At 35.5% G+C, this 16,351-nt stretch overlaps 1 protein-coding gene across 2 annotated transcripts in view; it reads left to right on the forward strand.

Moving 5' to 3' along the window:
* The window catches only part of LOC147067397 (uncharacterized), a 141,135-nt gene extending 133,125 nt beyond the window's left edge, over window positions 1-8,010 (forward strand). For both annotated transcript variants that reach the window (XM_085954398.1, XM_085954399.1), the window contains 8 exons: window positions 939-1,067; window positions 1,182-1,274; window positions 1,379-1,496; window positions 1,620-1,756; window positions 1,881-1,980; window positions 2,065-6,363; window positions 6,527-6,591; window positions 7,835-8,010. In XM_085954398.1, coding sequence (XP_085810524.1) covers window positions 939-1,067; window positions 1,182-1,274; window positions 1,379-1,496; window positions 1,620-1,756; window positions 1,881-1,980; window positions 2,065-6,363; window positions 6,527-6,591 — 4,941 coding nt within the window. In that variant the 3' untranslated portion in view covers window positions 7,835-8,010. The remainder of the gene's footprint in view (window positions 1-938; window positions 1,068-1,181; window positions 1,275-1,378; window positions 1,497-1,619; window positions 1,757-1,880; window positions 1,981-2,064; window positions 6,364-6,526; window positions 6,592-7,834) is intronic.
* Window positions 8,011-16,351: the final 8,341 nt, after the last annotated feature.

Here is a 16,351-nt window from a genome sequence, read left to right on the forward strand (position 1 = left end):
TATAGTAGTTGTGGAATAAGTGAGTGGCGGATTACTGAGAGTGTACTGTATTAGCGACTGGTTTTTGTGGTTTGAGTCAAGGTACCAATTATAGGTACTTATATTGATTACTTTAGCTAGTGTCAGGAATCTCCAAATTTTAGTCTTAACCAGATGTATGCCACAAGTAGCATTCTCCAACTCCGTACGCGCAAGGCCGGTTATAGAAAATGAGCGTATATAGACACTGTACTTTACACTCATACTAGCACCGGTCGATTACTTGACCGAAATACAAGACAGTCTTTATGATTAAGTACACTATAACCTCGTAATTCGAAATTTTTGCAAAAAAAAAAAAAAAAATATTCAATAAATCGTAATAAAGTACACTATTTCATGAGCCAGTCATTGGAAATTGTGACAGACTTTTCTTAAAACATCATAAATTACTTATTTTAAGAAGGTAATAAAAATAATCCTGACATTTTATTACCCATCAACACACACGGAACCGGAAATTTGGTAGGCACAGCTCTAATCGTAAGCGATATTAATGAAAATGAAAAAAAAATTCACTGAATAATTTTAACCTTTTCACCACTGACGACACAGCTGTTGTGCCCTCATTAGTAGGCCGTTCGATATAATTAGCATGTTATTTAAATGTGGTAATTAAATGCTCCACGGTGAAAGATTTAATAAGAAGGTAGGTGGTTCGATCGGTAAAGCACGTTAGCTGGAATCAGATGGATACCTATCCAGCATCATACTGTTTTAAAGATTTTTTCTGATTTCATAAATAATTTTTTTGGGGTGTTTTCAAATCATGTATTGTTCAATAAACAATCTTAAATTCTATAGTAAAAAATATATAACTTTTATTATTCCCATTGTAGGTACTTGTTTGCCTGCTGTGAAGTAGCGTAATATGTATTTCTTTATTTATCTCTTTCAAGGAACACTACACAGAGATTGCTCAATCGTCACCAGTATCACTGCTGGACTCCAAGAGTCTTTATTTGGAGTTCTCCGGTAATCTTGTGCCTGTCACCAAAGCTGGAACTCAACTCAACTTCAAATTTGAGGTAACTCAATTGTTTTGCCTGATAGTAGTTTCCACCGATTCAAATGATTTTCACTGCAATTCGAGGTTGGTTTTTGATTTAGGTACAGTGTAAAAATGAATTTAATTTTTTTAGGCTTTCAAAGACAACCGGTGCGAGTTTTCCGTACGCGTTAAGGACCCGGAAGATCTTGCAGCTGCCAGAATCTATTTCATGACAGAGCCTAAGGTATATTTGAATTCATTGTTTAAATAATTCTATTTTATTACTATTCAACTGTGCAAGATATTCAAATGCTATCTCAACTATGTTTACATTATTAAAATTTACAGGCATCTCGTGGAGAAGTGGCATGCGCTGCGTCTTGTGCACTCGATATTCAACTACCTCGGGCTGTAGCCCCGAGAGCTGCCAAGTCACACCTCGATTGCCTTAATCTTGACCAATCAGGTGAGGAACACAGCATATTTCTCTCTACCATTACATACCTCAATTTTAAATATTATTTTATATTATTAATTTTGATTCTTCGATTTCTGTTTGCAAGTAATTATTTTGATTCATTTTTGCCAGGCTTTGATGCGTTGAATGATGAATTGAGCGGGCACTGGGGAGACTCCCTCGGCCGTCACGGAGCACTTTCGCTTCCTCGTCACATCGAAATCGACTCTGAGGACTACGATGGACCCAACAGACAGACTAATGGAAAGGTAAGATTTGGTTATTTACTTTATGACATCGATTGCGTACTTATGATTTTCTACATTGTATTACAATTTGTTATTATAATTAGTTGTAATTTTAGTTATTATAATTATACTTATATTTTTTAAGGCCACCACTGGAGATACAGTTATCGATTCTAAAGGAGCTAAACCCATCAAAGATCTTCTTAACAAAGAAGCCAAAGCCAACGGACAGATTATCGGAAAATGTAAGTAAACATCTTTTTTAACTGTTCACATTTTTACTCCGGTAGAATATTGTATATTGAATGTTGAATTCGTTTTTTCTTTAGTGATCCAAAACGGCAGCGACTCTGAAACTGATATCCGAGGCCCTCCTCCGAAACCTGCGAGGCAGTCTTTGGAAATTTTCGACTCCGACGATGACAAGACAACCACTACAGTGACCATCGAAAAGCCCAGAAGGAAGTCCCCTACGCCCGAATCTAAGTTACCCATCAAGTTAGACATTGACATCGCCCAAAAGGGAAAAGGTGCCAGTCCGTCTCCCGATCTCATCAGTGACATAGGAAAGAAGGGCAAATCCCAGTCGCCGGATATCGCCAAGAAGAGTAAATTGCCCTCGCCCGATATTAAAGAATTCGGCAAGAAGGGTAAATCTCCTTCCCCCGATATCAAAGACATTGGTAAAAAAGTAAAGCCCTCATCGCCCGATATTAAGGATTTTGGTGGTAAAGGCAAATCTCCCTCGACCGATATTAAAGACTTTGGAAAGAAAGGCAAATCACCTTCTCCTGATATAAAAGACTCAGGAAAGAAAGGAAAATCTCCATCTCCTGATATTAAAGATATTGGCAAGAAAAGTAAATTACCATCTCCTGATGTTGGTAAAAAGGGAAAATTGCCGGCGGCCGATAAAGACGCTGGGAAAAAAGAGAAATCCATGTCTCCTGAACCTAAAGATTCTCCAAAGGGTAAAGATAAATCTCCATCTCCTCCGAAGCTTATAAAGGAAGATCTTTTGGGTAAAGTCGAAGACATGTTCGCAAACTTTGCCGAGCCCAAGTTGAGAGAGGACGAAAAAGATTTGATATATAGCACGAAGTTGGTCGTCGATGAAGATCCTAGAGAAGAAGTGCATGAGACATGCATTAAAATGAAGAGGAAACCCAACAAAATGGATGAACTGCTCAAAAAGCAAGAAGAAATGTTACTGAGAGAAAAGTTGGCCGAATTCGGTGGGGATGTAGACGATACTTTGAACGAGGGTTCTAATAAATTGAAAGATCTATCTTACGATTTTGAAAAGGATGCAGATGACTTCGGAAGAAAGATCAGTGGAAACGTCATCGATCTAGGTGATAATATGGCCAGCTTCAAAGACGATCTTGAAGAACAAGTCGGCCATATTAAATGTGATCTACCTGAGAAAGGTAACAAAAAATATAAAGATCTGAGTGACAGTTTCGAGGGCAATTATGATAAAGCGGTCTCTGATTTGGGCGGTCAAAAAGATGCGTTAGTATCAAATTTGCAAGGTAAAAAGGAAAACCTAGGCAATAAGTTTGGGCAGCTGTCGGAAAATTTGAAAGATGGAGCTGAGAACCTCGAACATAGGTTCGCGGACATCTCCGGTGACTTCAGAGATCAAAAAGATAGTCTTGGCGATAAATATGATGACTTTTCGGCTGATATTAGTCGGAAAGGTGATGACTTGGGCAAACAGTTCGGTCATGTCACCGGTGATTTGAGCGCTAAAGGATCGAATGTGTTTGGAAAGATGTCAGACAGTTTTGGTTCAGCTAAAGACAACATAGGACAAAAGGTTAGCGACGTATCCAGCGGGGTGGCCGGTAAATATGACGAGTTGTCTGGAGATTTTAGTCAAAAGGGTGATGATATAAACCAGCAATTTGGAAAAATAACCGGCGATATCTCTTCCCATGCTGAACGGCAGTATGGTAAACTATCTGATAATCTTGGGACAGCTAAAGATGGTCTCGGACAAAAGTTCAGTGATATGTCTGGAAGCGTGAGTCAAAAAGGAAGTGACTTAAGTCAACAATTTGGAGATATGACAAGCGATATGAGTGCCAGAGGTCAAGATCAGTTTGGTAAAATATCCAGCGGCCTCGGAGCCGCCAAAGACAATCTGGGAGACAAGTTCAGCGATGTTTCCGGTGGAATCAGTCAAGCCGGATATGATATGAGTCATCAATTTGGAGATATGACAAGCGATTTAAGTACCAAGGGACAAGATCAGCTCGGTAAAATATCTAGCGGTTTTGGTGCTGCCAAAGATAGTATGGGGGACAAATTCAACAATGTTTCCAGCGGAATCAGTCAAGCCGGACATGATATAAGCCATCAGTTTGGAGATATGACAAGTGATTTAAGTGCCAAGGGACAAGATCAGTTTGGTAAAATATCCAGCGGCTTTGGAGCTGCCAAAGACAATTTGGGAGATAAGTTCAGTGATGTTTCCAGCGGAATCAGTCAAGTTGGACATGATATGGGTCACCAGCTTGGAGATATGACAAGCAATTTGAGTGCCAAGGGACAAGATCAGTTTGGTAAAATATCTAGCGGTTTCGGAGCTGCCAAAGACAACCTGGGTGACAAGTTTAGTGATGTTTCTAGCGGTCTCAGTCAAGCCGGACATGATATGGGTCATCAATTTGGAGAAGTGACCAGTGATCTGAGTATGAAGGGACAAGATCAACTTGGCAAAATATCCAGTGGATTTGGGACGGCTAAAGACAGTGTCGGCAATAAATTGAGTGATATTTCTAGCGGTTTCGGTGCCGCCAAAGACAATCTCGGGGACAAGTTCAGTGATGTTTCCAGCGGAGTCAGTAAAGCTGGTCACGATATGAGTCATCAATTGAGAGAAGTCACTGCCGATGCGTGCACCAAGGGTCAAGAGCAACTAGGCAAAATATCCAGCGGTGTTAGTGCGGCCAAAGACAATATCGGAGATCAATTTGGTAATGTCTCCAGCGGTCTGAGTAAAGCCGGAGATAGCATCAGTCAGCAGTTCGGTGCCGCCAAAAATAATCTAGGAGATAAGTTCAGCGATGTTTCCAGCGGAATCAGTAAAGCTGGCGATAATATGAGTCACAAATTTGGAGATATGACAGACGATTTAAGTGCCAAAGGTAACGACCAACTCGGCAAAATATCTAGTGGATTCGGGACCGCCAAAGACAGTCTCGGTAATACGTTTAGTGATATTTCTGGCGGATTCAGTAAAGCCGGAAACGATATGAGTCATCAGTTTGGAGAGGTCACAAGCGATTTAAGCTCCAAAGGCCAAGATCAACTCGGTAAAGTGTCCAGCGGTCTGGGTACCGCGAAAGATAATCTCGGAGACAAATTCAGTGACATTTCCAGCGGTCTCAGTAAGGCTGGACACGATATGAGTCATCAATTTGGAGAATTCACTGGAGATATTAGTGCCAAAAGTAAAGATCAGATTGGTAAAATCTCTAGCGGATTCGGGGCGGCCAAAGACAGCATCGGAGATAAATTCAGCGAAGTCTCCGGCGGCATTGGCAAAGCTGGCGACGATCTGAGCCATCAGTTCGGTGAAGTGACAAGTGATCTGAGCTCCAAAGGACAGGAGAAGTTTGGACAGATTTCGAGTGGAATTGGCAGCGTGAAAGACAGCATCGGTGATAAATTTGGTGAAATTTCAAGCGACGTCGGCGATGTGACAAGCAACATAGGCGACAAGAGTCGAGAAAAATTCGGTCAACTGTCCAGTGGGCTGGGCGCCGCCAAAGATAATCTCGGAGATAAATTCAGCAATGTTTCCAGTGGTCTCAGTGAGGCCGGTCACGATATCAGTAATCAATTCGGAGAAGTGACAAGTGATTTGGGTGCAAAGGGACAAGAGAAGCTCGGCCAGATTTCCAGTGGACTGGGTGATGCCAAAGATAGCGTTGGCAGCAAATTCGACAACATGTCAAGTGGCCTAAGCAAAGCCGGAGACGACCTGTCAGATAAATTCGGTGCCGTCAAAGACGGAGTCAGCGATAAGTTCAGCAAAGCGTCCACCGATCTGAGCAAAAAGGGAGACGATCTTAGTCAACAGTTCGGAGAGGTCACTAGCGACCTCAGCTCCAAAGGACATGAAAAGCTCGGGCAGATCTCCAGCGGATTTGGCGCTGCGAAAGACAGCGTCGGCAACAAGTTCTCGGAAGTTTCTGATGACCTATCGGCGGCCGGGGAAAATATCAAAGATCAGGCAGGACATGCCTCCGATAGCTTCTGTGAGAAGCGGGATGAGCTCGGCGCCAAGATGGGCGACGCCACTGACCGGCTGGCCGAGGGGATCTCCGACACGGGCAAAGCCGCCGGAGAAAAGCTGGACAGCTTCGCCTCGGGTGTCGGCGAAAAGGGAAAATCCATCGGCAAAGGCATCGGAGGATTCATGAGCAGCGTGGGGGAGAAGGGGAGCAATCTCAAGAGTCAAGCTGGTGAAAAATTGAGCGGAGTAGCGAGTGACCTTGAGGATACGAAGAATAAGGCGGGCGAGGAAGCAAAGAGTTTGAGTAAAAAGGTTGGAGAGGAGGTGGACAGCGCTCTGGAATCCACGGCGGAAGGCGCAAAGAGTGTCGCTGATAAATGTGAGTTCACTTTGCACTTTCATTCTTATTCTCAAATGTTTTCTACTCACCCATGTTATTTCGCAGATTAATGTGGTTTCTCCTTTTTATTGAAATTAATTATGAAATATTTATTGCAAACATGTATATCTCCTGTCATTTTTATTATAAATTCTATTTCCAGTTACCGGTTTCATGAAATCTCCTAAAAGTTCAGGAAAGAAAAAGGGAAAGAAAGGGAAAAATTAGGTAACTATATCGATTATAACATGTAACCCATTAATCAACAACAATAAAATTAACATTTGAAATGGTGGTGATTTGGCGAAAGTAAAAAAAACATCAAAGAAATTAAAGAACACAAGAAAACCTACTTCTATAGACGAAGCCAAAATATATGAATATAATTAATGATGACAATGGTTTCTGATGAAAATATCTGAAAGCCATTTCAAGCAAATTCAATTTTATTGTAATAATAATTTGTAATAAATTCAATTGTAGCAAAAATAACATTTGCGTTCTGATATTTGTTTGCCAGGACTGCACTGAGAGATGAGAATGAATACAGTCCTTAAATAAATTTGGAATATTTCGATAATCATTGGAGTTCCCTAGTTTTTTTGCTGCCACCTACATCCATCAAACTCTATAGGTTCATCTATCCAGTGGGGTTTAGCGTGTCCCTGCGATTGTTTAATGCCCCATGTGTACCACTGTATGGCGGCATTTGTCCAGCAGTTGTCCACTCACCGAGCGATACATATTATATAATATGCCACCCAAAAACTGTTCCTTGGTGTCATATTATACAAAAACATCTGTAGCCTATTTCATATGTGTTTAAAATTGTATGTTTGGATTCAAATACCTTGTAAAAATACAATAATTGGCTAAAATACAGATACTGTTGAAAATATCTTTCAAATTTCACACATTTGACACCCAAAAAGATACTAGGACCGCATGATGTTAAATTCTGTAATACGACATTACTGGATTAATTGGATGGATACAGTAAAACTCCATTAATATTAACATGATTAATTAGTACATCATTAATCGAAATTTTAACAGTAATTTTTATTCAAACTTCATAATGTGAAATAGTTAATGGCTCGACTCCCATTTTAATAAAATAAATTCAATCAAAATATTTCCTGCAAAAATCAGTCTGCTTAAGACATATTGTTATTTTATGGGTGATAGATAATAAAGTGTCTCAATGTTTAATAATCCCGAAATAAATAACGTAGCTCTTGGCATAGTGCAACATTTCCACATGGAGGAAACAATACATAAATATGGCTGTAAATCTGAGAAAAGTATAATTAAGTAACCCCTTATTTTATCAACTTTAAGATGAAATGGCCAATGATTATTGTATCATTGTATGTTTTTATATATTTATTGATACAAACCCAAATTAATTGCCAAATATTAAGATATTACATAATTGTGATAAAGAGAGATGTGTTTAATGCGTTTCTAGAAACCAGGACTGAATTTTGTGCAGCGCACTTGGTATGACAAGTCCAAACGGTCACCCAACGATTCCGGCTGCTTTGCATCGACGCATTTCAAACTGAGATTACCGGCGAACCCAAGAAAGGAAGAATGAAGAATGAAGAAGAAGCGAATCTCTTGTCTTTTACTCAAAACACTCACAAATAACGCAGTTTTCGTAGGAATCAAAGTGTAAGAGAAATATTACGATGATGTGATTTACGTGTTAACTATTATTATTATATTTATGCAGACTTTTGCGATGTCGTAAATTAACTTAACCGTGTACTACTTATACAACCATTTTCATAATTCATGAGAAACAATAGTATATTTATTAATAAAAAATAGCTGTCAAAGTCTGCACTCATCGCTGTCTCGTAAAATTCGCCAAGTCGTAAAATTTATCGTAATCCGTATGTAACAATTTTTTATTCTAGCAATTTATTTTTGCTTTTTCATCACTTTTTTTATATAAATTTTGTCTAAAGCGCACGGTACCGATAAAGACTCTTATTAATCGCATGTATATTGAATTTCTTTTATAATGTTTATATTATTATTATTATGAAAAAGATCGATGAGGTGGCTATTTTTATTGTCGTTTTATTTATTCAGCTATTAAATAAAATATTAATTAACTAGCATAGGCAGCTAAAAAATAACATTTCTCTGTTATAGACGTGCTTGTTGTATGCCCAGTAACGTGACGGGTCGCTAGAACCAAATCATGATAATTAATAACAGCCGAAGTGTTATTATAAAAACTACTAAATTTATCTCTATGTATAATTATGTCTAAGACATATTTGACAATTTAGGTGCTTAAGTTTTTCTAACTAAAAGTGATTCGAATTGAAATAAATAAGTCGAATCGTAATTTGGACATCCGAGTAGTCGCTAGCGTGGCCCATTTCCTAGTTAGTTTTAATTATTATTTTTCAGCTTTTTTATGAATGTTGTTTTAAAGAATATATTTGAATTTGTAAATCGTACATACATGTTTAATGAATAATATTTAATAGGTGATATCGCTGTCTATTTCTGATATTAATTAATAGTGTATATTGTATAAATTAATATTGTTACGTCGACCGGCTTTACATCTGATTCTTACGGGATGTTATTTATGTAAATTATAATATATGCGTTTCAAAGGCTAGCTAAATTACATTATATTCATGCAATCTACATATTTATAAAGAAGTGTTCAGATATCTTATTCAAAATGTCAACTTAAAAAGTAGTAATGATATAAATCAATCTCTACTGCCGTTTATTATTGTGAAATAATGTTACGTGCTTATTTAAAAATCTGTAATGTGATTTTATCGATTTGAAAAACTCGTTATTAACAATACAACTTTGTTATTGTGTATTTTGATAAGATATCAAGTTTATTGTAAAAAGGTACGTAATATTTGTCTAATGCCGCATTGTGAAGACGGCGGCCGATTCAGGTGAGGTGCTTAAGTTTGCATCGTAAAATATTTTGTGCTGTAAACGTCAGATGTAAAGCTTCATTTAGATCGCTAAATGTCCATTATCTTTTTTGACTTGTGCACAGTTTAAGATATTTAGATGATACATACATTATTACGATTGTGAACTTTCCTGTGTTTTCCCCTTCTCTTTTTTTAAATGTAATTTATAATAATTAACACAAGTTATTTTATTGAATATCGTGCAAAACTGTTTTTATTAATAATAATTATTGTATTGTGCTATTTACACAAAAATTTTATACGTTTTGAATCATAGACTATGATAACGAAAAATATTACAAGGTTGATCAGTAAGTTTTACCCCTTCCAGTAAATTTTACATAAGTACATTATTCTGTAATAAAAAATAGTAAATTTGACTCTACTTAACCTCTTGTTCGAAGGTGATATTATGAAACATAAATAAAATAATTTTTTGCAATAAAATCAAGCGGGAGTGGCTTGCAGCATCTCAAACAACACAAAATACCTATGTAATTTTCTTCATTTTGTAATTTATTACAAGTCATATTGTAATGAATATTATGTATATGGCTTGCAATATGTAATTTTTCCAGTAGTGTTGACAAAAATGTAACCGTAAAGTTAGTCGTATTTCGCTTTGTCCTAAAGTGTAGCTACCTAGTTTTATTAAATTTATATTTTTGACAATAAATTTCCCAGTAATACAATTATTTTGATAGATTTTTAATATTCAAACATGGAAATGAATAACAATACGTATTTAAAGAATAATCATTTCTGCTCAATGTTGTCGCTTTTGTGCTTAGAAACCTCTTTTAATACTCTTAATAGATTTATTAACGTTGAATAGATTATGATAAAATATTTTTTTTATTTATGTATTTATAATACACATACGTCTCTGTTTTTATTATTAATTGTATAAAGTGTTGAAACTCATGCTCCGTTAAAATGCGTACAATAAACAAATTTATGTCATCCATAAGAGCAAATTAAAATAAATTGCCATCTTATCGAAGACGGTGAATTATTTTATTGTCATGGCAATCCTTGATTAAATTAAATCACTTTTCAGATATGATATTATTTGTCAGTTTTATTATTGACAGAGACAAAGATATCTAAATAACATTATGAGTACGGCCTAGTGAAAAGTGAAAAATACAAATTAGATTTATTTCATCATTAAAAATAATTCAGCACTTTTTATTAATTTATTTTAAAATACCTAAATACTTAAATGATTCATATTAAATTGTTCACAAGATTTTTCTCTTTTTATACAAAACAAACAGAGAGGATTTACAAATAAATAGTATGCGCAAAAATGCCACGTACGTAACTATCAGCTTACTCGCATATCTAAATCAATGGTGACTTTATTATCTGTTAATATTTTGACTTGTTCACCTCTCTGTTTGTTTTGTACTCAGAAAATGACGATTATTATGATATATATTTAAAAAAAATATTTTTGCAGTAAAATATTAAATTATTTATTATATTATATGAATGATGTTTTCATAAAAAATCATTACTCTGTAAGCAAATCAGTGTATAGCTATAAAAAACATATTTTTTATTATCTGTGAGAAGAGTATTTTAAAATAGATACGTGTTCAATATAGTATTTATAATTTCGAATAATGCAACAAGATTTTAGATTTTACAATGAGGCTCTTTTGTATACAAAAAAAGATCCAAATTCGAAATTTTAGTGCCCATTCCAACATTGTTTTTGATTACCAAAGGAAGTGTACATACATAAAATATGTACACGTTCAGCGGAATGATAATAATTTATATTCTAACTGATTTGTTTATCAAAGTAATTGAAATTATAAAATATTTAATAATGGCAGCGATAAACAAGTTTGCGAGAGGTAAACGAAAGCCATGTTTAAATAGGCACTTTCAATATGCATGCATTTATTCGTAACTGTACAAAACTATTTAATTATTTGATTTTATTTGTCATATTGTTGTTTTAAGTTTATAACAATTTTATTTTCAATAAATAAAATGATATTCTTACACTGATATGATTTCTTTTTATTTCTTTCATTTACAAAATTTTTTGAGGAGATTGGAAATGTTACATTTTATTTTTGGCAGATTTTAGTTTAAAAATTATGAAATGTTAAGAGTACTCGGAAAATGTGTAGGTTCAAAATAGAATAATTGATAATTAGATTTGAATTGGTGATCAAATAAACTCGGCTTGAAATTATATCTCATTGTCGTAGTGCTCTAAAATTATGCATTAGCCTTAAAATATCAGAGAGTGTTCATCTGAAATAAAATTTAAATCACTACAAGATTTGGGTAGAAATTTGTAATAAATGGATTGTACTTTGCAATGTGAACTTTGAAATTGATCATGGTCAGTTAGTTATGAAAGGAAGTCATCATGTGAATGCAGACTTCAGGACACAAAATAGAATTTATTCTGCTTTTTTTTCTTCATCCTACCAAATAAACATGCCATCACAGTGGCCAGGTGACCGAGGCACGGATGGGAAGAGTCACAACGGAAGAATATTGTTTGAATAGAAATTCTCAAGGATGCATGCACACAACTTGGAAAAGAAGTGGCATGGATACCATGCAATCTCTTTCCAATATGTTGGCAAAAAGTCCCCTCAGATAGCTACATATTTATTATGTGGTAGTCGTCTGTCAAGTCTTGTGTCCTTTCACCACATCAATCTATATGCGCTCCATCCAAACCTTCTCATCAAAAAATTGTAATTATACCAATTCATTCTTCTTCAAAAGAATATTCAAATTGTTTTTGTGAAAGATTTCAACTCTAAATTTATTAATATTGAATTCTATAATATATTTAATAAATAAATCCTGTGAAATTAAATTTTAAGTGACACAATTATTAATGAACTACTAATCGCAAACTGTTTTGATTTTGGCTTGCGGGTCTTAGTTTAGATGCCCGTAACATGTGTAAAGTAATATTTACTATGAGATAAGATATTTAACTTATTGAATTGAATCAATTTCAAATAATAATTAAGTGTTTTTTTTACTGTCACTTTTTACTTCTGTTTGCTCTTCAAGTACAAATAAGTTAGGGTAGGTTCACAGTATTGAACAACAGGAAACAATGAATTTTCATTCAGAATCGAAATATTCTGTTGGGCAGAATAGAAACAGATGAGAAAATAAGTAGTCCTTCAAGTGTTTGCACAGTCTTATGTTAAAAAAGAGCTATTCCCCAACTTTATCCTTAATACTTTAATTAAAATTTTTTCATGCTCAGTTGAGCTTACGTATACTCTTTCAATAAAAAGAAATCTTACCCATTGTGTCAGCGGAATTCAGCTTTATACGCCCAGACAGTATACTGCGGTATGTCTGCCTAAGACTGATGGCATTCTTGGAGGCATTCCTAAATATGAACCAGATACACAGATTGTATGTGCAACCTTAGAATCCTAAGCAGTACATCATTCGGTATTTGAGCGGATGCATAATAATCATCAATGTCACACGGTTCAATAATTGAAATGTTCATATTTAGACTGACGTTTTATTGAACAAGAATCCGGTGCCCCTGATAACAGTTTTCCCTCACTAATGAAACTCGAATCTTTCCTAGATGTTGTTTAAATTTCTCTGTCAGAAACTGCATTCAAAACAAAAAGGAACTTCAAAATGCAAATATTCTCTATAGAGTTTTTTCGTGCAGATAAATAAAGTAACTGACAGTAAAATATGTTAAAGAACACAAAGTATGCGCCATTAATAATGTCTATTTTGTACAATACATTTTTTTTTGACTCAATATTTCCACAATCCATTATTGATGTTTATCGTAAAACCTTACCAACACAACACAAAAATACAATATTATTATACTATGTAAGTTTACATGCCATCGAATTTTATTAATCAATATCAGCTCTTGCACTAATATTATCCATACAATTGTTTCTTATACATTTCTATCGATGTAATTATAACAATGTTTATAAAAAAATAACAAAATGGCAGCTTAGTCTTAGTGTGTTTTTATTAAAATAATACGTTTACAATATTGGATCATTATTATCGTAGAAAGCTATGCACTTATATAATGTCATGGAATCGTAGGCACGAAATACATAATCTATAATTTTAAAGGCAAATAAGATTCGACCAAAGTTCTTGTCAACATTACGGTCTATAAAAAATAATTGAGAATTTACTCATTTACTATATTATATACATAGTGATATCTGAATAATAAGTAGTAATTATTTTCAAAGAAAAGAGAATATTGTAAAAGAGAAAACATAGAGTAAATGAAAATTACATTGACAAGAACAATACATGCTTTATACCAGTGGCCGGCAAAATTTTCAAAGAATGTAGTTACTTACATTAAAAAAATCAGGTCTCGTGATTCTTTGATTTTTATGTAAAAATAAAAATTATACGTACAATAATAACACCAATGTCACAATGGAATAACATACCAAACATGTTTTTTTATTTTTGTATGAAATTACATTCTAAGTGATTAGTCATGAAAAACTGCGATCGACGACGGTTTGCCGACCACTGTTTCATATCGTAACTTATTCTTTCATATATCTATATTTCAATATATTAAAAATATATGTTTATATAAAAAATGTTGAAGAAATCCTTCTTCTGCCAGATGGATGGTTTTCCTATCAAAATTGCTGAAACAAGTTTCAGTTTGTCATAAGTAGGTATCTTTTTTTTATGAAACATTAAATCTTCAAAGTTTAAGTTAAGTTATTGGTTATGTCCCAGAAAGATTAGATAATTCGCTTGCAGCATGTTGCAAAGTAATAAATAATATTATATTGTGTGATATGTTTAATAGTGCAATATTATTTGATGTTTACCGGCTGGTAATAATATAATTGATAAAATTGTTTTGAAATGAAAAGATTGTATCGGGGCAATGTGAAAATATCATTACCTACCTGAAATATATATTGGTTTCAAGAAAAAAAATGTCTATCTACTTATTGTCATGTTAGATATTATCGTTTTTCCACAGTCCGATCGGAACTTATGAATCCATGATCCGAGATGATAGTCCAATGTTGCAGCCTTCATATGTGATGTTATCACCGGCCTTCTTGCGCTCTTAGGCGTAGATGGCAGACCGTGATAATGTCATGGCCAAGAAGCGGGGGTGGGGGACAGAAACGCACGGTGTATTTTGTCAAGGCTGGTTTATTTTATCGTATTTGCGATTTGGCGGGCTGCAGACGTGGTATCGCGGGCTTGGCTGCTCGCTGTCCGGCGTCCGATGGGAGAGGATCGGGGCTTGCGGCTTGGCGTGCTGCCGATGTGGTCCTTTGTTTCCTGGAGATGCTTGAGAAGTCTGCCGACGCGGTCCTTTTGGCGGGAGATGTGTCTTGGTTTCGCGTCCGAGGCGAGCAGAGACGATGCTGGCTGTCCGGCGGCCAATCGAAGAGAGAATCGGGGCTTGCGGCTTGGCTGTAGAATCTGGAGATGCTTCTTGTCCGGGGTCCGAGGCGAGAGAGAGATGCTGCCTGGTCGACGTCTGATACGAGAGAGATTTTCGCGCGCGTCCAACTGTCAGATTCGGCGTCATCCCGCTCTCGGTCGCGAACCTCCCTGTTTTACCGACAGATTGACCAGTGGCGGCGCTATCGGTAGACCGCATCTGTTTTGGCGGGAGCGCTGACGAATTTGAATTTTTGAGGAGGTGGGCTCTACTTGGCCGAGGGTTGCGAGAACCGTGAAGAGTGGACGTAGGCTGTGATGTAATGGGAAAGTTGATGGTTCGGTCCGCCCTTTGAGGCGGTCTCCTGTGGGAGACTTCCATCTGGTATCAATGTGCATCATTGGTTTTGCACACAGAACGTTACATTATCCAGGATTTGTCATCCCCATTATAATCAAATCATCATATTATCATGAAAATTATAATATCATAGGTACATCCCAATGTCTAAAGAGAGTGATACCACTATAAATAATTGAATACTATTTTGGAGCGACAAATTAATAATGCCTTCAAATGGATGTGTTGTGAATGCTCAGTATTATACTTTTACAGGTAGATGCAGGGGCATGCCAAGTGGTGTTATACAGCACCTGGGTAGCATTAATAAGGTGGCCGTAAAATTCCTGGAAAACTAATTTTTAATACCTAATAATTATTACTACTAAGTATGTAATTAAAGGTATTTTAAATTTAATTCCATAACTGAAACCTATATTGAAATATTATGTATTACCACATTACCGCATTCTCTCAGAGCAATAGATTGGGTCGTCGAGGGTTGGAGAGGTGGACACTATTATCATAAAAGGTATAAGAATTATGTTTCTGCAAAAATGTTTGTATGAAAAACTTTTAATGAATTTATCATATGAATACTTTAAAATCTGTGAGAATAGAATAATTCTGATGGATTTAAATTCAAATTCCATCAAGTACGGGTCAATAGTACTAATATTATAAATAGAATTATAATTTTTTAATTTAAACTATCCTTCTTTTCTTTATTAATTCTTCTATTCTTATTTTTGGAAAGGGGGAAGGATTTTAGTTTAGCACCATAGAAGTATTAAATAAAAGAGGGGCAAGAAATCGGCTTTCTCCTACAACTGAATGAAGCAGGCCAACAATATCCGACAACTTACGAGAAATAGCGACGCGATTAAAAAAATGCAGGGCATCACGGAGGATTTACTTTGGTCATTATAACGTACCCATAAAATATAATATTAACGTGGAAATTTGGCTGCAACTTGATTACCAACCCGCTTCTGCTTCACCATACTTTCATATAACTTGCCGCCCCTAGCTTAGCACCCAAGTGGTAGGCAATAAATAGGGTTGCCAACTTTTTTTCAGAAAATTCGAGGATATTTTTCCAAAAATCTGTAATTTTTTTTTTCTGGGAAAGTTAAGCTCTTCAAAATATTTTTTACTGGATATTTAAAGGTTAACATGTGATAGTCAATTTTTCCCGGGAAATTGAAGAATTTCCATTTATTGGTTGGTTTACCTAAAAAATTTG

This window comes from Rhyacophila brunnea, unplaced genomic scaffold (genome assembly GCF_057557595.1).
Source record: "Rhyacophila brunnea isolate RB1 unplaced genomic scaffold, BYU_Rbru_1.0 scaffold_4, whole genome shotgun sequence".
Classification (NCBI taxonomy): domain Eukaryota; kingdom Metazoa; phylum Arthropoda; class Insecta; order Trichoptera; family Rhyacophilidae; genus Rhyacophila; species Rhyacophila brunnea.